This window comes from Stegodyphus dumicola, chromosome 9 (assembly GCF_044657685.1).
Source record: "Stegodyphus dumicola isolate Sdum_Otavi_A_Nest chromosome 9, ASM4465768v1".
Classification (NCBI taxonomy): domain Eukaryota; kingdom Metazoa; phylum Arthropoda; class Arachnida; order Araneae; family Eresidae; genus Stegodyphus; species Stegodyphus dumicola.
Genome location: NC_140776.1, coordinates 46,359,809 through 46,382,294, shown reverse-complemented (window position 1 = coordinate 46,382,294; position 22,486 = coordinate 46,359,809). Strand labels below are relative to the sequence as shown.

At 36.4% G+C, this 22,486-nt stretch overlaps 1 protein-coding gene across 1 annotated transcript in view; it reads right to left on the bottom strand.

Moving 5' to 3' along the window:
• Positions 1 to 22,486, bottom strand: part of LOC118186513 (protein madd-4-like) — a 246,373-nt gene that overhangs the window by 62,401 nt on the left and 161,486 nt on the right. Inside the window, exon 8 of the mRNA XM_085823406.1 lies at positions 19,355 to 19,532. Within this exon, the coding sequence (XP_085679532.1) occupies positions 19,355 to 19,532 (178 nt within the window). The remainder of the gene's footprint in view (positions 1 to 19,354; positions 19,533 to 22,486) is intronic.

Here is a 22,486-nt window from a genome sequence, read left to right as displayed (position 1 = left end):
ACTTGTGGGACATGCTTCGCCGACGAGTTGCAGCCCGTCAACCTCCTACTACATGTCTACTGGAACTTCGGAGAGAATTGCTTTTTGAGTGGTGTAATTTCCCCCAAGATCAGATCGATAATTTGATACTCAGCATGCCTAGGCGTTGTACGGACTGTATTACATCGTCTGGGAGACATACAATGTATTAACAATCATACCAACCATGTAATATTGGTTTTTTGTAAATAGGTTTTTTTTTTTTTTTTTTTTTTTTTTTTTTTTTTTTTTTTAAATTTGCTCCAGGGAGAAAAAATGGCTAATTTTTTTAATAATATCAAACATATAGCATCTTTTTTTGCTCTTTACCTTTTGTTTAATAAATAAGCTTTACAAATAAGTCAAATTTGTTTTGCTTCTAACTCTTCCTTTGCCTGATTTTGCATTATCCTTAATTTATAGACATGAGTGTATTTTATATTGTTTAGAACTATTGATTGTTATTGAAAATTCTGATTTTCAATAACAAATTAAATTCTGAAAAATCAGCTTTCGTTGAGTTAAAGATTGTTGCACAAAGGTTGCTGAATGCGTGTACCGCGGAATATACAAAACTGAAGTTCACGCAATGAGAATTCTTAATTGAGTATATAGGTAATTAATTCCAATAAACAAGACCATGAGTTAATTGAGACAGTTTTTCGTTTGAGATAAAGCGTCGTAAATCAGTTTTAACAGATAAAAAGAACTGGATTTTCTTATATTATTTAGGATAATATGTCATTTATGTGGAGTATCTATTTAGACCCTCCCATCTCTGAAAAAAATATTCTGTCTTAGTCTAGATTATTTTCTCTTCTTAATTATTAAAACACACGTGATATTTAAGGCAAATAATAAATACTAATTCGCTTATTCTCAAAATGTATTTGCGAGCTTTTAAGATTGTTTTCATTGGGAAATACTGCTAACATTGAGTTTTAAATGTAACTCTAAAAATCTTGTTATTGCGATCTGGTATGAGATAGTTTCATGTTAGTAGATGGAGAGAGTCAGTATTTGTCCACTAAATGTGGTAACTAAATCCCCCTCATAGTCAATCAGAAGCATACTTAAAGTGCTCTGTTAATATTTAGTTAAAATATTAAACGAAATACTGACAAATGGAAGCATCTTTAATTACGTACACTTAACATGCTATTTTAGTACACTCTGTTACAACATTATCTTAAGAATGTTATCAGAAGATTTAAGGTATGTGCGATATAAAACTTATATTTGAAAAATATATAATATTTATTACATATAACTGGATTTTGGAGAGAATACAAGTGACAGGTGACAATAGACGGAGGACGCGGGCACTGTCCCTTTACCATTAGGTTAATCGGTATAGCACCGCGTCCACCCCTGTCTAGAGACAACACCAAAAAGAGGAGATCTACACATGAGAGCCCCCCGGCGCCGAAGCCCAACGTCGGATCCAGGCCCCCGTGCTGTTCACTACCCAAAGAGCCACTGGGAATTTATTAAAAATCAAATAAAAATTACATGTCTAAACAAGGGTTAATAATGACAAAAGAAATAATAAACATAAATATTATATGAGATAATATTAAATATGCTTAAGTTAGCCAGATATAATAAGAAATGGTTGAAATAGTAAGTAACTATATGATAATAATTAAATACAATAAATATGGAATTATAAATAAATATGGAATACAAGAAGAATTATAATAACATGAAGGTTTTAACATGGGGGAACGGCACCAAGAAGGCATGAACGTTACAAATAGCATTACAAGTATTGAAGTACCAAGGACATTTAAAGGTTGGAAATTAACATTCCAAGTGGGTAGCCGGTTTTGTTCAAATGCAATATATAAAACATACACATCACTATAAGTACAATATAGATGGTGTATATCGACGGAATACTTTCAACTCCAACAGTGCAATAGAAATAATAAATTAAAAATACAATGCAGGTAATGTGTGTACTAAAACAATAGTTTCAATGTATAAACATAGTGAGGATATATTTAAAATTGTAAGTACAAGACCATGTTGATGTAATATATTTTGTCTTTTACAATAAGCAATATATATATACTATTATTTACACAGAGATTTAAAGCATATATATTTAGTGCAGATACAGATAGTATTGCAGGTAGGACCAATACAATAAGTACTTGCAGTGAATATGCGATGAACAAATACAACACTTAAGTAGGTAAGTACCAGAACGATGAATATACAGATATGTATGCATTATCAATAAAATACACAAAAATAATAGGAGTATACATATGTAGACAATACGTATACAGGGAATATATCTATTATATTAATAAGTACATTGCAGAGAAACATTGTGGTACACATAAATATATGTATGCGAAAAGATCGGAGGTGTTTGTTTTCCTGGTTGATACATATAAAAGAATACATAAACTGCAGTTAAATACATTATGCATAAAAATAACAATAAGAAATATATAGAAAAATATATAATACGAAATCAGAAGGATACCAGAAATATATATAATATAATATTCATACCATACTTTAAATAATAATAAGTGTACACAGTACGATAGTCATACGAGACTTTAAATACCCAAGACTGGGAATGTACACATATAAACTTAATACCCAAAAATTGTGCATTAAAAAAACCAAAAAGATATATAAGACAATAATAATATTATATATTGAATATCCTGAAGTATACACTATACAATATGTATACCCTACATTAAATGCCTAGGACTGTGAGTGCGTACCTATAACTTATTCCCCATACCATTACAATATAGAGACAAGAGGTGTAAACAAAGAAATTATATATATATATATATAATACAATATTCATACCATACAGTAAATAACAATCAGTGTGCAAACCTTACATTAAATGCCAACACTAAGGATGCACACATATAAGCTTAATACCAATAAGTTTTGCATAAAAATGCCAGAAATATGTGTAACACAATATTAATGCCATACATTGAATATCATGAGGGATATACGAAACAATATACATACCATACATTAAATGTCGAGGACTATGTGTGCAAAAAATAACTTAATCCCCATACTGCGACGGAATGGTTACAGTGTAGATACAAGAAGCGCAAACAAAGAAATATGTATAAGAAAAGATTCATACTAGATAGTAAATAACAATCAGTGTTCATACAATACATTAAATACCCAATGCTGGGAATGCACACATATATACTTAATACCCATAAGTTGTACATAAAAATGCCAGAAATATATGCAATACAATATTAATACCATACATTCAATACCATGAAGGATATACTATACAATATACATACTATACATTAAATGCCGAGGACTGGGAGTACATACATATAACTTAATCCCCATACTGCGATTGAATACGTTGCAATGTAGATACCAGAAGTGCAAACAAAGAAATATGTATAATGCAATATTCATGCAATAAAGTAAATAACAATCAGTATTCATACCATACATTAAATACCCAACACTGGGAATGCACACATATAATGTCAAGGACTATAAGTGCATACGTATAACTTAATTCCCATACTACAATTACCTAAACAAAGACTTACAGGTCTTTTGTTGAAGCAATTCAATAAGTTCATGCCAATTGTTTAGTGATAAGTATAGGGAATATATACAAAATATGCTGATATAATGTTGGCAGCAAGATTATAAATACAATTAAACATAATCAATGATATAAGGGCATGGTGAAGTTACAATAAAATTGTGTCAAAGAAATTCTTAATACATTACAATAGATACATTTAAAGAAAGCATGTGAAAGGGAGAATCATATACAAATGAACAGTTTAAGACCACTGCTATACCTTGAAAACATAAAGTTTATGCAGTTTGGCATAGATCAACACCATAGTCGAAAAGAAGAGACATTATGGAAGATATCTTTTTGACCAGGTCAGGTTGTTTCACCATAAATTTGGCAAATGCCTGTACATTAGTTGATGGCATCTTAATATGATGAGCACGAGTGAGTTCACACGAAGTAAGATAATGTTCGGGAGTTCCCGTCTCCCCACAGACGCATAAGTCTGTATTTGTTGTACGGTGTCTGTGAAAGTAGACAGGGAACGGCCCATGGCCAGAGATGAATCTTGTAAGGTGAGGATTGGTAATCTGACGAGCCGGATCTACGTAAGAAAGATGGTAATAAGTTCTTCTGCCCGTCGTAGCAGAGTCCCATTCAGCCTGCCACTTGGACACAGTTTGTAAGAAGATTGCATGTTTTAGGTAGGAATATGGCCATTTTATTTGTACTGATTCAGCTTGAAAATTGGCTACAGCCTCTTTTGCAAGAAAATCTGCAAGTTCGTTACCGGCATTGCCAGAATGGCCTTTAGTCCAGACTAAATGTATGGACGGGTAGTCATGATCATGCAAAAGTTGTTCTATGCTATGTATAAGAGAAGAGGAACGGCGAGGATTAAGAAGTGCGAAGAGGGCTGACAGGCTATCTGTAAAAATATTGACAGAAGACGCTTTTAACGTTGTGGCATAAGCAATAGCTTGTTGAAGGGCCAAGCATTCTGCTTGAAAAACACTGTTATTGGAATGCATATGGCCCTTCCAATGAAAGATGGGGATGTTATCCGCATAAGTAACGTAAGCACAGCCTGTAAAATTATCAAGTTTTGATCCATCTGTGAAGATATTAATGGTGGTTGCTGGAGGTTGACATTCTCCTTTCAAGAAGACAGATAAACCTTTCCCAAAGGTTGATGGATGTATAGTAAGTGGATGCGCTGGGGTATCAAAAGGAACCGGCGAATGAAGAATATCATCCAAATAGACGGCTTGCTGAAGTTGTTTAACTTTAGTGATTGTAGATTCTTGCAATGCTTTAAGATGCAAAGGAATGAGGCCAGCGAGTACACATAAAGCGTGATTAGAAGTAGTACAATATGCCCTTGTCATGGCAAGGGCAAAAGGACGTTGAATAGACTGCAGAAGGCGTACCTTGCGTGCTTGCATTGGTTCAACCCAGACCGCTGCAGCATAGGTAATAATTTTTTCTATGACGGTCTGGTATAGAATTTTCAAAATAAACGGATTTAAACCCCAGGTAGATCCTTGCATTTGACGAAGGCGTTTAGCAATGGTAAGAGCTCGCGTTTTAAGGTGAAGAATATGTGGGATCCATTTTAGCTTTTCGTCGAAGAGAAGGCCAAGGTACTTTAGTTGAGATTCAATTTTAATTCTTTTGCCATTAATTAGAAAAGGCGGCCGTCAAACAAGAGAACCTCCTTTTTTCGGAATTAAAAGAGCACGTGATTTTTCTTCAGATATAGATAATTTTAATTTAGTGCATAAGCGATAATATTGATCGCATGTTTCGTTCACATTTCGTTGCAGTTCTTCCCGTGTTCTGCCTTTTATAATAAATGCTGCATCATCTGCATAGGCATAAATTTCAGTATGCTCTGGCCAGTCCGCCTTCAGAACGCTGTTAAAAGTCAGGTTCCAAAGGTCCGGACCAGCGCAAGAGCCCTGAGGACAGCCACGATCTTGAGGTTTTTGAATAATTCCAGCATTATGAACATAGATGAGATGACGATTAGATAGGTAGTTCTTGAGGACTAGAAAAAGATTCCTTGGGCAGGCGGAGTCCAATAAGGCCTTCCGGATGGCAGGCCACCACAGCGTGTCGAATGCGTTTCGAAGATCGATGCTAATAAAAGCGCTGTGGTAGCCGCCATTACGATTACGGTGTAAAGCCTCAGAGATACCGGACAGAGCATGGAGTGTTGAGCGTTGTGGGCGAAATCTAAATTGCTTATCACTGAGAAAGCCAGTATGGTGCAGGTGAAATTTCAAACGACTCATGAGAAGACGCTCATATACCTTGCCCAAAGCAGACAGTAGACAGATGAGACGATATGAAGAAGATTGTAGAGGGTCTTTATTTTTCTTCAAGAATAAAATAACTTGACCAATTTTGAACGCATGGGGAAATAGACCATATAATAGTAGTTTGTTGAAATAATCAAGGAAGAAATAGGCATCTGCTTGGATAGAAACTTTGATAATAGAATAATCTAACCCATCTGGTCCTGGAGCACGTTTCTTGGGCAAGGTACGTAAGATGGTGCGGAGTTCACTGAGAGCAAATGGAGGATCGTCAGCTGTAGATGGGATGGATGAAATATTGCGAATTGAAGCATGATGTGGAGAATCATCAGTTCGTGTGTCTGCTGGAAAAACGGTATTTAAAATACTTTGGATGGCCTGATCTGTGGAATGAGAACTGGATAAATGCATAGGTCTAACAGGAATTTGAATAGGTTTAAATAATTTATCCAGCGCAATTTTGTGATGTAGACCATATGTTTCATTATTAGATGTGCAGTAATTTCGCCAGGAATTTAGCTTAGATTGCATAATTAATCGTTTATACTTTGCTCTTTCGCGTTGATACAGAACCAATGTGTTAGTATCTTGGCCACAGCAACGTTCTTGCTTAAGACGGCGACGAAGAGCCCGGCATTTTTTCTGCTGAATGCGTAGATCATTAGTCCACCAATGAAGAGTATGTAATTTTTTAGTAGTTCTCTGTGGAAGCATTTCTTGGCAGGTAGTTTGAAGACTATGAATTAAAGTATCCGTAAATTTTTCCAACGATTCAACAGAGTCAACCATTGCTAGTTGAGGTTTAAGGGTTTGTAAATTTCGAAAAATCCGTTTACCAAAAGATTTAACTTTTCTACCTGGTAAATTGTAAAGCTGGATGATAGGTACAGTGGTTTGCTCATGAAGTTGGAAAGTAATATATTTATGATCCGAGAGGCTTTCTTCCTCCCGGACCTGCCAGTTCTGTACCAGATGTTCAGTGGCTAGTGACGCCAATGTCAAATCCGGCCATCCTTTGGCGAACAACCGATCAAAAGTGGGAATCATATCGGAAGTATTGCGGAGAACAAGATTTCGTGAGGACATGTAGTCTTCTAAAAGACGACCTTTGGGTGTTGTAGTTGCATAACCCCAACTGGTATTATGAGCGTTAAAATCCCCACTAATAATTAAATATTTGGAACCCAAAGAAGAGAGAATAGTATTTAGTTGATCTATGGTAAACTGAAGATCATCATTAGGACTAGAATATATTGAAATAAATACAAATGCATAATTCTCAAAATCCAATAGAATCGCCGCATGATCACGAGAAGTGGAGATGATAGAGGGGGACCAGTTAGGGTTGCAATTCACAATAGCTGCTCTTGGAGGTACAATTTCGTCTTGAGATTGATAAACAGTCCACGAAAGTGGTAGACCGACTATTTTGCCATTGCGCGTGTAAGGTTCTTGAATAAATAACAAGTGAATATCATTGTCTACAGTGAACTGAGAGACTTGCGACATTGCCACTTGTGCTTTTTGAAGATTTATCTGCAGGCAATTGATATTGTCAATAGGATGTCTACGACTTAGGTTGATAGAACTATTGGTGGTAAATTGTGAGGTTGCGAAGGCGGGCAATGTGAGACTGGTAGCAGGGACATTGGTTTGCATAGGCAGGATGTTCCGTTGGGACATCTGTGCGTCTGGTGTAGTTGAAGTCAAGACAGTTAATGCAACTTGGTTGTTCTGCAGTGCAGTCTCTGACATCGTGGTTGCCTGCGCAGTATGAGCAGAACTGCTTGCTGCGACATTCGGATTGTAAGTGTCCGAATCTTTGACAAACGAAGCAACGTTTGATGGCAAAGTACTCGGATATAGTATGTCCGAACCAACCAATGTAGAGCTTGGGCTTGCGCATGATCTTGGAGAAGGCGGACGGATGACATTCCGCGATCCATTTAACGTGCTTTCGTTGCTTGAGGCGATATAGGAATCTGGTGTTTTGTCCATCAATGCCAAACTCTGTTTCAAAAGCTGCTTCCACGTCCTCCTTAGAGTAATCAACAGGAATATTGTTAACTGCAATTAAAGGTTTCCGGCGTTTTGGTTGTCGAACGTTGATGAAGTTGGAAGCCTTATCAGAGCTAAGCGCAGCAGAGAGTTTATCACGATCTTCTTCAGTAGAACAGGTGACCGCTAAACCGCCCTTTAGAATAGGCTTGATATCTGTGACCTGAACACCTAAAGAGGGCAATGGAAATTCTTTGGTCAACTGAGCCTTTAGCTGTTGGAGAGAATACAAATACATGGCAAGGTTTCAATCTCTAACTATTATGATTCGCTCTTCTCAGTTCTACACGTTTTATTTTAATGATATTGATTGCACGCGTACAGATTCGTAATGGATTGAATGTACACAGAACCGATGATATCTTGATAAAATTTGTTTTCCAACATTTAACAGCTCTGAAAGAAACCTTAAAAGTTCTGAAACTTCCGACAAAAGTACTCGTAAATCTCTTCTCAGTATAACAGAGCACAAGCAGTAACTATACTTCAAACAACTGAGACCGTTAAAAACAACGCAATTCAAAGCGCATCTAAAGAGCGAGGCTCGTACCGAGATCTCTCAGTACTCCGAAGTCGACTCTAAACTGAAAAACGGAGGTTAGGTTAGGATAGGTTATTTGATTAAAGCAAAGGAACTCCAGGGCTGCCTCGGCTTCGTAGAGGACCTTTTTATCTATCTAGGTTACACATAGGGAAAATTCATATCTACTAACAGTATCAGGTTCAATGTTCCTTCTAACTTTCTTCGGGAACATACAAGGACCTGACTCGGAACAGAGAGCTTACTAAAGCTATGTTCACTAATTGTGGTAAGTAGACAGGATACAGACGAAGGGTATACAAAACCCTTTATTTTTCTCTATATACAATAACTTCCGTACTTCGGAATACACTGACCCTCCACTCGGATCTAACGTAAAAAAGTATAAAAATAAAACTAAACTCTAATTTAACTTTAGAATAATACACGTGGAAGATTGGCCTTATAATAACAGGAAGCGTATGTAGCACAGAGACTGTGAACACTACAATACGTTTAATTTATCAAGAGAATTAAAACCTCTGGCCTGGAAGGCAAATAGCAACTGCGTAACTTCTAAGGTAAGCGGCCTGCTTCGAACTCACTGCTTCCTCTCTCCCTTGCTTGGCAAAAAGCCACAACTTAATTACTTGGCGTTCGCCAGACAAACTTTGCATAAAAACCTTCACGCTTATAATTCTGGCCGGAAGTAGAAAATAAGAAGTGATAGTAAAGATTTAAAATAAAATAAACGTTAGTAAAACTTAAGATCCTTACATACTTCCCGCCAGAGTTAATTAGTTTGAAACTGAGGTCTAAAACGACCTTGTTGAAAACTTTTAGCTCTAGAATCTAACGCGAGGCCAACCTTTTACAAACACAACTTCGCTAGAAACTAGAAAATTTAAAGAAAGAAATTTGTTACAATAGCAGCTCCCAGGATATACAACAATCTTTTTTTCATCTGTACTGCATCTAAACAGGAGCTTTATTCAATTCTGGTTTCTTCCAGAGATCTTTGTAATATTCGGACATCCTTTTCTGGGCCCAGTCTTTAAAGGTACTGCAGATAGTAGTTTGGTTTATCCTCCTTCTTGTACGGGCTCGCCCTTCAGTGCTTTCCTCTGGAAGCTTCCTTTTTTCATCAGTACGGCCACCCTTGAATACTTTCCTTTTCTCCTCTGCTTGTGGTCTTTGCCGTTTGATGGCAGCTGGTCTGGGCGGAACCGGGAAACTTCTGTCGTGATCCTGCTTGGACCTCGTTGTTGGCCGTTCAAATTTTTCTTGTACTTTTTCCTCCGCCGCTGATGGCCCTTCCGCAGTTCGGCGACTTTTGCTGCGGAGAGTTCTGTCGGATGAGTAGATCTTCCGTTTTAAAGCCGGGTTACAGTTGCAGTCATTTCTCCTGGTCCTCTTCACATACGTCGTCCTTCTCCCTTCTTCATTCTGGGGGTGTTCGTGAACTCTGTTTTCTGGACGGTGGAACGGTTTCTTTTTCTTGTTACCTTCCATTTTTCCGCGGGGCAATTTTCTTTTCACTTGCTTCTGTCTCTCATTGGCTTGCCCTTGTACTTGTCGTTTTCCCACCTCTGGAACTTGTACCTGCGGTGTCTGCCGTGCCGGATCCTGCAAAAAATCTGAAAAGATTTGCATTTTATTACGATCGAAGTAGGGCTTGATTTGATCAATGTTTGCGGAACAGGTTTCACCATTTCTGGCTTTTAACACTACAACAGCGTGAGTTATTTTTTCTATAACATATGGTCCTTCAAATCGTGGAAAAAATTTGGCAGTTTTATCTTCTGGTGCTGAAGAAAGTGAATGCTTAATTTTTAAAACTTCATCCCCTACTTTATAAGTTACTCCCCGTCGTTTCAAATCATAATATAATTTCTGTTTTCTTTGTGCTACTTCCGTATACTTTTTTGCTTCTTTTATTAGTTTTTCTATATCACCCATTTTAAATTCTGGGGCTCTTTGTTGCACATAAAATAGTTTATCTAACGGTGTTATAATCTTTCTGCCTAGAAATAACTCAGCAGGAGTTTTGCCCGTTGTATCATGTTTTGCGGTCCTAAGGGCGAAAGCAAATTCATTGACATAGTTATCCCAGCTTTTATGAAAAATTTTAACATAACTACGGATAATTTTCACTATATTTCTGTTGACCCGTTCCGCTATATTTGATTGCGGCCGATACGGGACCATTTTTAAATGACGTATGCCCAGTTTTTGGCACATGTCTTCAAATATATTACTTACAAATTGAGGACCATTATCCGATATAACGTTTAGGGGCGCCCCGTATTTTAAAATATATTTATTTAAAATAGAATCGGTAACCAATTTCGCGGAGGCTCGTTTTAAGGGAACAATTTTGGTCCATTTACTAAAATGATCAACCATAACAAGGAGATAGCGACTTTTATTTAACTGACTTTTTGGGAAAGGGCCCAATAAATCGAAGCCAATTATTTCATTTGAAAATTCAGATTTAAAACTATTTAGAAACCCGGCCGGGCGGAAATTAATATAATTAACGGCTTGACATGTTGGGCAGGACTGGACATACGCCCTTGTTAACTTTTGCAGTTCAGGAAAGTAGACTGCCTCGCGTGCGCGTTGGATAGTTTTTCGAATACCAGCATGAGAAGCTAAAGGGCTGTCATGAAGCTCATGAAGGATATTTAATCTAAGACTAGCTGGGATAACAGGTCGAAATTCGTTGTTGGAATTCGTAGTTTTTGTGTAGAATAATAGACCATCTATTAGTTCGTAATGGGCCGCCCTATTTCTTATCGCCACAACATCTTGGTGGCTAAAATTTTCAGGATCCTTCAAATACTCATAAATACTTCCAAACTCAGGATCCTTACCCAGTTCTGTTATTACAGTTTCTCGGGAATTTATTGTACACGCTGTAAGCATTGCAACGTTTACGGTATTACCCTGTTCGTCTAATTTAATTCGTGATAGGGCATCTGCTACGATATTTTCCTTTCCGGGTGTATGCTTGATTACCAGTTTATATTCTTGCAGCTTGAGTGCCCATCTTATTAACCTTGGGGATAAATTTTTCCCTGAGTACAATCTAGTTACCGCCGCATGAACAGAGTATACTGTTATCGGCGCCTTTCCAAAATAGACTCGGAACTTTTGCACTGCTAACAGAACTGCAAGTGCCTCTCTCTCGGTCGCGGAATAGTTTCTTTGTGTTTGATTTAAAGTTCGGCTAAAAAATGCCACGGGCTACTGATTTTGCGAAAGTACCGCTCCTACCGCATAATCCGAAGCATCCGCTGAAATTTCTAAATTTTCATCCTTTTCAGAAAATTTTAACACAGGGGCTTGCGTTAATGCTTGTTTTAATTTTTCGAAAGCACTATTGGCTTCGGCCGTCCACGAGAATCTTGCCTTTTTCCTTTTTAATTTTAACAATGGCTCAGCGATAGCCGCAAAATCTTTTATAAAGGACCTATAATATGAACAAAGTCCTAGAAAAGAAGAGAGCTTCTTTGCCGTGTTTGGAGTCGGATACTTTTGTACAGCGATTATTTTTGATTCATCTGTCTCGATCCCTTTTTGCGATATTTTGTAACCTAAATATTTTAATTCAGGGGCTGCAAATTTGCACTTTTCGACATTAACTTTTAGACCGGCCTCATTTAATAAAGAAAACACCTGTCTTAAATCCTGTATATGTTGTTCGAGATTATCACTAGTAATAATGATATCGTCTAAATAGATAAATGTGGACTTTCCAAGAACAGGTCTTAACACAATGTCCATGCATCGCTGAAATGTTGCCGGGGCCCCTGAAAGGCCAAACGGCATACGCAAAAATGCATAAGTGCCAGACTTGGTTATAAAAGCAGTCTTAGGCACGTCCTCAGGCCTCACCCCTATTTGAAAATAACCAGTCGTTAAGTCTAAAGTCGTCATAAATTTGGTTGATTTTATGTTCCTTAAAATTTCTTCTATGATCGGCAACGGATATACCGGATATTTCGTTATGGAATTTAATTTACGGTAATCAATAGCGAATCTCCACCTTTTTTGGATGCTCCAAAGGATAATCATTATTTTTCTTACATAAAACCACCGGGCTAGCATAACTACTTGAGATTGGCGTTATGATCTTTTTACGTAGCATATCGGTAATATGCCATTCTATAATTTTTTTCTTATTCTTATCATACCGGTATGGTTTTTGACGAACTGGCAATGCATCTCCGGTGTCAATACTATGGTTAGTAACCTGAGTAAATCCTGGAATATCACTAAATAACGAAGCAAATTCACTTACCACTTGTCGGATTCTATCTTGCTCGTCATTAGGCAGGTGGTCAAGATTTAACCTTGGCGGTTCAACCTTTTCTACACGCACTGGTTTCATTGTCAGCTTAAGGGACGCTTCATTAAAATCCAGTGTAGCTTGTGCGTCTGAAAGAAAGTCTATTCCTAAGATTAAATGTGCTTGCAAATTCTTTACTATAAAAAACATCACCTTTACTTTGATACGGATATACAAAGGTACTTTACCTACGCACTTACATTGTTCTCCTTGCGCCGCTAATACTGTCGTATTATCCGCATTATATATGCGGTATTTGCGAAAATACTTTCTAAAAAAGACTTCTGCCACACAGGAACACTGCGCGCCGGTATCCAGGAGTGCGGTGGCTGGGATATTATTCACCAAGACTTCAATCTTCGGAAGAGTCAAATTTTTCACCATTACTGTATTTAACTTGTAGGAAGAGGGGTTTTCGTGGCCTTCGGATTTCCGCACCCTGTCGTCAGCAGAAATCCGTTTTAGTTTAAATTATTTTTCCTTTCCGTGCTTTCCTTCTTTTTCCACTGGCCTTGAGACTTTTTTCCTGGGTTGCTATTGAACTGTCGACGTTCGCCGGCTGTTTTTGAATGCTCGGGTTTCCTTGCCCACTGATTCGCTTTTTCTCCGTAGCCGTATGCTGGAGTTTGCTGTAGTCTTGGCGTACGAAATTGGTTTCGCTGTTGATATTGGCGTCTTCTTTCGACGTCCGCCGTTCTTCTACTTTCAAACTGGATTGCTAGCTCAAATAACTTTTCCAGTGTAGTCGGATTTCTTAATTCAATAAAGTCTTGCACTTGGGGCAGTAACCTCGGCAAAATCACTTGAATTATTTCAGGATCCGGACGGTTTCCATACAAGAGCTTGAAAACGTGAATTTTTCTTAAAATAAAGCTCGAGAGGTTTTCGATTCTTTGTTGATATATACTAAAAAGTTCCGTTTCTAATTTCGCACGATCCCTTACAACAGGGAAGGCTTTTAGTAGGGCAGTCTTGAAATTTTCGTAAGTATAGGTGGGACTTCCTGCTTGACCCAAGAGACTTCTGCCGATACATTTGAACCAGTTAAGCGCTTGGCCCCTCAAAGCGCTGGTAGCTAAGGTAACTTTTTGAAACTCGTGCACGGGGTAGAGCATGAAGTGGTCATCCAATTTTTCCAAAAAACTGGTTACCGGTGAGTTTCCATTAAACGTTGCTTCTGGTTTCATCGAAGCGCGCATGGTCTGGACGATGTAACCGAATCCTTCCAGGGCGGCAGCTGGCATTTCTGGATTCTGAGCCGTTTCTGCAGGCAGCACAGGTTCTTCTTGAAACTCGGCCATGGTTATTCTTCTTCGTTGGGCGCCACTATCAGGTTCAATGTTCCTTCTAACTTTCTTCGGGAACATACAAGGACCTGACTCGGAACAGAGAGCTTACTAAAGCTATGTTCACTAATTGTGGTAAGTAGACAGGATACAGACGAAGGGTATACAAAACCCTTTATTTTTCTCTATATACAATAACTTCCGTACTTCGGAATACACTAACCCTCCACTCGGGGTCTAACGTAAAAAAGTATAAAAATAAAACTAAACTCTAATTTAACTTTAGAATAATACACGTGGAAGATTGGCCTTATAATAACAGGAAGCGTATGTAGCACAGAGACTGTGAACACTACAATACGTTTAATTTATCAAGAGGATTAAAACCTCTGGCCTGGAAGGCAAATAGCAACTGCGTAACTTCTAAGGTAAGCGGCCTGCTTCGAACTCACTGCTTCCTCTCTCCCTTGCTTGGCAAAAAGCCACAACTTAATTACTTGGCGTTCGCCAGACAAACTTTGCATAAAAACCTTCACGCTTATAATTCTGGCCGGAAGTAGAAAATAAGAAGTGATAGTAAAGATTTAAAATAAAATAAACGTTAGTAAAACTTAAGATCCTTACAACAGGGAAAGCTCGTATCTGCGTTACACGTAGGGAAAACTGCGAAAAGGAATCATGAAGTCATCCGTTTCGTCGGGATTTGATCCAAGTTGAACTACCAGTGTTCAGGAACTTTATCGCTGGACTGCTGATGGGCCTATGAAAAACTGAGAACTGATACTGTCTTATATACCGCCTAGAAATCTCTAGTACCGTTCATTTACTACAATTACTGGAGGGCATCATATACGATGTCGGAAGTTACATATAAGGGCCGGATGCGGTTATAATTACATTTAGTGATCAATTAGAGTTGTACAGGGATCAGATCGACTTGTGGCAATTTCTCACCAAATTTGGCGACTCAAATTACTGCCACAGCTATCGCTACCTTGGCGATAGCTGGTCAGTTTAGCGAGATAACCATTCACCTCAATGTTGAATAGATTTGCCCTTGTAATTCTATTTTTCCTTCGGAGCTTCGCCTTTCTTGAAGCCTTTTATGTTACATTACACAAAATTCATTACAATATGTAACTTTCCTAGATTGACTTATGCATTTTAAAATTTCAAATTCGAAGGTTTAGGATAATTACAAATCGGTTCAAAAAGTTGACATTTGTTTTCGTATTTGCAGTTAACTTATCTGTACAAGCATAAATGAGTTGATTGGTGTATCGTCGCACGATGCCAAACATACCAGTCTGCAATTTTGTTATTTTGGTCTCAAAACACTTTTTAGAGTATTCTACGATATTTTTAAAGCTATGTTAAAGAAGAGACATGGTTATTTTACGAAAAGAGAGAATGAACAAGAGAATTATTAAATAAAAATTATACTCTGTTTTCAGTTTCCTTTCCCAAAACAATTTTTCCAAGTCCGCAAACTTGGCGTAATATCGACTCTATATATGTAATTGGCTGCTAACTGAGCTACTATCGCACAGAAAGGAGAACTGAGCATTAAATGAACAACATTTTAATGTTTATTTAAAGTACTTTAGAAACTCAAAAAGCATTCTTATCAAATTATTAAAAATAGAAGATTGAGTTAATGTTAAAATTTTTGAAGTATTTCCAGCTTCATTATTATGCATTTCATAAAAATGTAAATAAAATATATATACTCTATACCAAACGAATAAGATTACCGTAGTATTCTGTTGGCAGATACTTTACTTCGATTTCGAAAATTGTATATATGCTCTTCTGGAATTTAAATAATTTTCTCAACAAGTATTCAACTTTTGACCTGAACGACGAATTGTAAATTTTGAAGTCATAAAATGCAGGCTTTTTATTAAAGAAATTATATCTTCATAAATAAACGTCTGAGAAATATCTCTTTCAATAGAACTGAAAAAGAATGCAATCTTACTCTTATAAAGAAAATTCAATTACAACGCATAAATCCCAAAGGGCTTTGATGCGGAATTCCGAAGAAGCATGAAAAGAATTCTTTAAATTCCTCTGTGGCTAAGAATTTGTGAGCTGAATATTAATAGGGAAAAGTGCACTTTTCATCTGCTATTTTACGCTCATAAACCTTTTTTTAAAAATACGAAAGGCAAGCGGCAATAAATTGTTAGTTATTGCATTTTCCAAATTACTCAACTTGACTGATGAATAGCGATTACAAAGTTATCCATACGAAATGACTCTTTTAAAATAATTCAAAAAAAGAGAATTTCTGGGAGATAACACATTTTCTTAATAAAAGAAAATACAGCAAGGCTTTGTGTTTCAATATTGCCTTTAAAACAGGGTCTCGTTAAGTAGACTTTTGGCATCTGAATAAATTCCTGGTTCATGAAAAATGAGACAGAAATTATTACATGGTAAAACGGAGATGATAAAAAAACAACTCGTAGATTTAGCGCAAATTCTGTTACCAACAGTGCGGCTTACTAAAAGTTTTGACAGAAGAAACTGTAACTATAATATGATATAACAAGATACTATTCTTTGATAGACTAAAGGGAACCAACGGCCGAATGAATAAATGCTACTGAATACTGGTTGTTCGCTCTGGGTTCTCTTCCCTGCTATCCAGTGCTGCTGGGTTTCCTGGTTTTCCACTAGTGTAACGTGAATGAGGGCCGTTTCCTTTAGAAATTTCTATGACAGTATTCGTGTTAAAGCAAGAAACCTTCGCATACTTTGTCATAATCAACTTGTAGAATCATTAGGTAAATTTTTGAAAGCACGAGAGATGAAAAATGAGCAACGCCCTAGCTGGGAACCGAACCAAGGACCTCTGGAATACGCGCCCAGAGTGCAGACCACTACACTACGAAGGCATGCTAAGGAGACGGAAGAAATACCTTATATACTCCACCTTTTAAAGGGTGACTGGGGATTTTAGGGGACCCAATCGCCAAATCCTGGGTGTGGAGAACTATCGTCCGCCACCCTTTTAGTTCGGGCGCCACTGTAGGGACTACTATTTCTTCTAATTGCTTTTGCAAACATCCTGGAGTCCTGTACGCATGTAGTAAACAGGTTGCGGAAAACTATAATACATCTGCAAGTATCAAAGAGAACTAAGTTCTGGCCTCAAAGGCAGACAAGAACTGACTGAGAAGCGCGCGAGAGGTAAGGTTACATTTAATATCAGCCTTTGCCTTTCTCTTTCTCAGCTAAAAGCCACAACTTAAATACTTAACAATTTGCAAACTCAATTTGCATAACTAAATCTCCTCGCGTTTGTTCTGGCCGGAAGTGGAAAATAAGAGAGGATAGTAAAATTTTAAAATAAAATAAACGTTAGTAAAACTTAAATTCCTTATAAACTCATAGAGCTTATCATATTGTTACGAATTTGGTATTTAAAAAGCTAATGTTAGTTTAATTATAAATTAAATGGTTTTATTTCTCGCGCAGTGTAGCGCGTGACGAATATTAAAAGAAAGCTAAGCCGGAAAATTGAAAATACAAGAGCGCGTGCATTAAATAAATAAATATCTCTTTTTGATTTCGAGAAAGTACTGGAAAATTCTAGCGCGTGATTTTAAAATCTTATAAAAGGAGGAAAACATCTCAGTTTGTAGTAGTTGCTTAGTTTGTTGTTGTTTAGAAAACTGCTGTTGTTGATTGTAGCGAATTCGCGGATTAGCGTTCTTTAGCTGTTTTGAATTACATTCTATTGTACATTTGAGTAGTTAAAAGATAACTACTGTGAGATATTGTAATACTGCATGATAATTTGAGAAAATTTAAGCATTTTTTTTTTTTTGATAATAAAAAGTTTTGTTCATTTTTCATCGGACTTGTGCATTCACTTCATAACGAACCCGTACGCACGCAACAATATGAATTGGTTAATTTGATTAGGTCAAAGGAAGTAAAGACAAGGGAGTAATGGCTTCGTAAGGAAGTTTCTAAAGGAAAATGTTTCGTATTCTCCTTATATATGGCGAAACCACGAAAAGGCTTTCGCAGTTAACCTATTAATTAGACTTTAGTATAGATCTAGTTTTATCCACAAAGAGTGAGGAATGAGAAACAAATGAAACATTAACATTAATCATATATTTTCAGAACAAAATATATATATATATATAGATGAAACTGTAAGGTCTGCCTAAGTACTATCCCTTTAAATGATGCTATTCATTGCTAATTTTCAACTGTTACTTCTGAATTAAAACATTTATAAAAAATTACTTAAAGCACTAAAAAACGCAAGTAAACGACAGAGAATTAAAACTCTTTCTAGTAGCTGTAGATCTAATGATTACACGTAGTAAAAATAATTATTTGTTAAGTTTTGCATCTTTTAAGTCAACAGTAACTTATGCGTAATTTGTTGATAGCAATAAAAAAACAACTGCCTAAAGTTCCTATTAATAAAAGATAATTTGCTGGTTTATTACTAATCTACAAGTGGTTAAATTTAAATCTCATTAATGGAAAATGTCGTCTCAAATAGCCTTAGTACGATCTTACAGAATCTTAATCGTATCGAAATTTGCCTTTTCACATCACAGGACAGGGTGTAAGTAAGTGGGAAGGACACCAATAATTTACTATAAGCAATAAAGCAAACGTCCTGTCGCTCTAGGCCCCCATCAGTGCACAAGCGGTTAAACACTGGTGAATACCTGCAGTTCGTCCTAAATTCGAACCCAGACGAAGGCATTTTCTTTCCTTACGCAGATAGCTTCTGTGTGCTTTGCATATTCATATAACCTAACCTATCCTAACCTGTCGCTCCAATGTACTATATGAGTGTAACAATGCGTAGTTTACGTTCTTATGAGTTAACAGTCATCACGTAGCCAGCTTTCATTGCATCACTAAATGAACATAAAACAGGAAAAAAATTATGTAATTAATATTTTACGTAGACTTTAAAATCATTTTTCGGTATTAAAATATTTAACATAAAAACGAAAATTTATTTGAATGAAGAAAATGCTCCCATTTTTATCAATGACAAAATAATTTCTGTTAGTATGCGCTGATTGAAATTACAGCAGAACAAAGGTACTTACCAACACTTAGGCATGCATGCCTCCGTTTATGATATTATAATAAATATTCACTTTTACTCCTTATCACATTTTGAATGCATTTATTGCAGTTATGAAGTTATATATATTTTATATATTAAGAAGAATTTTAAATACTCACAAGGTGGCGGTGTTGTGGGCTCTTCGGTTTGAGATACCACCGGACAAGGGATCTTCGATTCACAAGTCTTCTGTGGCCTCGGCATACCACTGAGATCACACAGATCACTGTACTGACTTTTGCTATCTCTGCAGACAACAGCTCTAGTCTGAATCCCTTGCCCACATGTTACAGAACACTAAAATATACAATATTAGCATTCTGTATTACATTTTTATAGTAAAATTAAAAAAGTGTAATTTAGTAAAAAGATGGTTTTTCATATGATTTAACGTAATAGAAATATGGCGTTAATAGCAAAGAGGAGATATATTTTTATACACAAAATATCAAAATACAGGTAGTACACGTGGTTACAGATTTTCAAATGGTATGGTTACAGTTGTATTTCCGAATGATTCAAGTGTTTTTCATAGAATGGTTTTATAATGTAATAAACAATCTATACTTGCCGCGTAGATGGATTGTTTCAACTCTGAATATCCTAGAACCAGAAGAAGTTTATTGTAAAAGCGAATAATCCAGAAGAATAGTTCTGGAAAAAATGGTTTTATAGTGTACTGTAAATAACTTTTTAAAAAAGGTCATTAGACATTATTAGTGGCATTGATGAACAAATGTCTCCATTATAACTTTCAGTATGATGAAAGTGTAAATCATTTATGCTTTGCGCAATGGATATCCGAAGACCTTGCATTCTTTTGTACATGGTCTAGTTTTAATCTTCCAAGATGATCTGTGGAAAGGAAAAATTATGAGACTTTTGCGAGTTAGGAAACCTCTTAGAGCTCCGTGATTGCAAAACATAGAGAGTTGGTTTATATTTCTTTTAATAGAGGAAAGGTACACTACAGAATACAAAAAGAGTTTTGAAATTTAAAATTACGGTTCAGCCACAGTTGAGTAACAAATGTAGCGAATATCACGGGAATTTTGATGACGTTATATGCCAGTGATGACGAATCTATGACACTCGAACTCATTTAGGGTGCACGCATTTCCAGCGCAGTTGACGGAGAGAAAAGTTTGCATAATACAAAAATATTTGTCTTTTTCAACGGCCCTCATTGTCAAAAAGTGCTACGCTTACATCGTGTGCGTTCGAAGGCAATCATGGTAGATGAATGAGACAGATGGCAAATTATGATGTGATGGATGATTATGCATGTGACACAGTACAGGTGACAGGTGACAGCAGGACAGGGCAGCCGGACGGCTTTCTATGACTACTCGGGTATTACCCTGGCCCTGCAACCATCTAGAGACTTCACAGTTGTAAGACGCTCTTATGCCAATTGTGTTTATTGCATGTGCCCTATTCCGGCCTGCAGAGGTCTATGCCCTGTGACACAGTACAAGAGTTAAGGTAGGTTTTTTTTCCGAATTTTGAAGGCTAAAAATTTGCCTTCATTTTTATACGATGTGCGCAGGCACATTGTGTGGCCTTGCATCTCCACTCCTGTACTCTCTCGTCTGGTGGGCGGCTCCACCTCTGTTGCTTGTTGGATGCGGTAGTGAATGGTTGTATAGTATGTGAATTTGTTTCACTGAAATTAATAATCTTTTAAAATGATTCAACGAAGAATTTGTTGAAACGAAGACAAGAGCAGCTGTTCAGATAAGTGAAGAAGAAAGAGCCAGCAAATAAGTTGCTTAAAGAACGAGTAAACGTTACTAGAAAAAGAAAAAGCAAAAGAATTTGAACATCACAGACTATTTTCAAATAAATGAAGGAGCGAGAGCAAAACAATTCATTAAATTGACAACGACCATTAAACGGTATCATTAGTTATCCCTAACTTAAATTTTCAAAGTTTATCTGCACATTATGGCGATCTTATAACAGATAAAATAATAAAGCAGTCCGGTTTATTGCAATGTCTGAGACTTGGATATTTGAGGATGAACCTATTGAGGTGGAGGTTGAAAGCGTTTATGAACACTACATTAAAATTTTTTTCTGAAGACAGACAACGAAAACCCAGTGTTGTGGCTATCTACAGGAATCTAAAGAGCATTGTCTATCACAATCCAATTCAGTTTACTTTAGATCGTGGAAGAAGGATAGAAGAAATAGGAACCGGTAATATATCTATGATCGATATTACAATTAATGCACAGTCGCGCTTTATATTGGCATCGGTATACCTTTATCCGTCAGGTTAACTCAGCAAATTTAAAATTGCTACTCTTTTGTGCGCTTATGGGATACTCAGAGTCAAGTTTGCTCATTGATGAAGAGTTCAATATAGGTACAGACGTACCAATTATATAGGAGATTTTAATGTATACTGTCCCCCCCCCTCCCCGAAAAATGGGACAGTTCTATAACTAACGCTCTACTGGGCCGATTGACGAAATTCAAATTGCGTTTTTCATGTTTCGAAAGCGCGACTTAGGATATATAATATATTTATTCAAATATAGGTATTTTGACACAAAATCGGACGTTTTCTAAAATGACGTGCCAATTTTTTTTCAATATTTCGATTCTACGACTCAAATTATACCAAACTGCCAAGTTTTGTAAAAATCGCACGAGTAGTTTTTAAAAAATTAGCTCGCAAAGTTTAGCTCCTCAATGTTAATTGAATTTGATATGTATTTATTAATATCTCGTTTTTATTAAACTTATTTGATTCTTCGTTTCACATTTCGAAATTTAGGTTCATTACAAATAAAATTCGACCATTATTTATGATTTATTTTCTAAATTTGCATTTTTAAATAATTTTTATAAATTTTTCGAAAAAAATTGAATTTATAACCTACAATATTTTTAATATCATATTAAAGTAGAAGTAATTCTAGGCATACCTGCAAAAAATAGAGATTTTTATTCAAAATTTTCTAAGATAATCGTGAATTTACAGGTTAGACCGTTTTGAAGTTTAGCATCTTTTTTTTTTTTTTTTTTTTTTTTTTTTTTTTGTGAGAGATAATAATGCCAAACGATAATATGCACTTTGTTATAATTATTTGAGAGTATGAACGATGACTTTTTTTTCAATGAAAGAAAAGGAAAGGAAAATAGTTTGCTATAAATTAAGAAGTTCGCTAAGTGAATTATTCTTGGCGCAAACTGAAAAAAATGCGCCAAGTTAAATTTTTGAATTTCTACGTAAATTTATA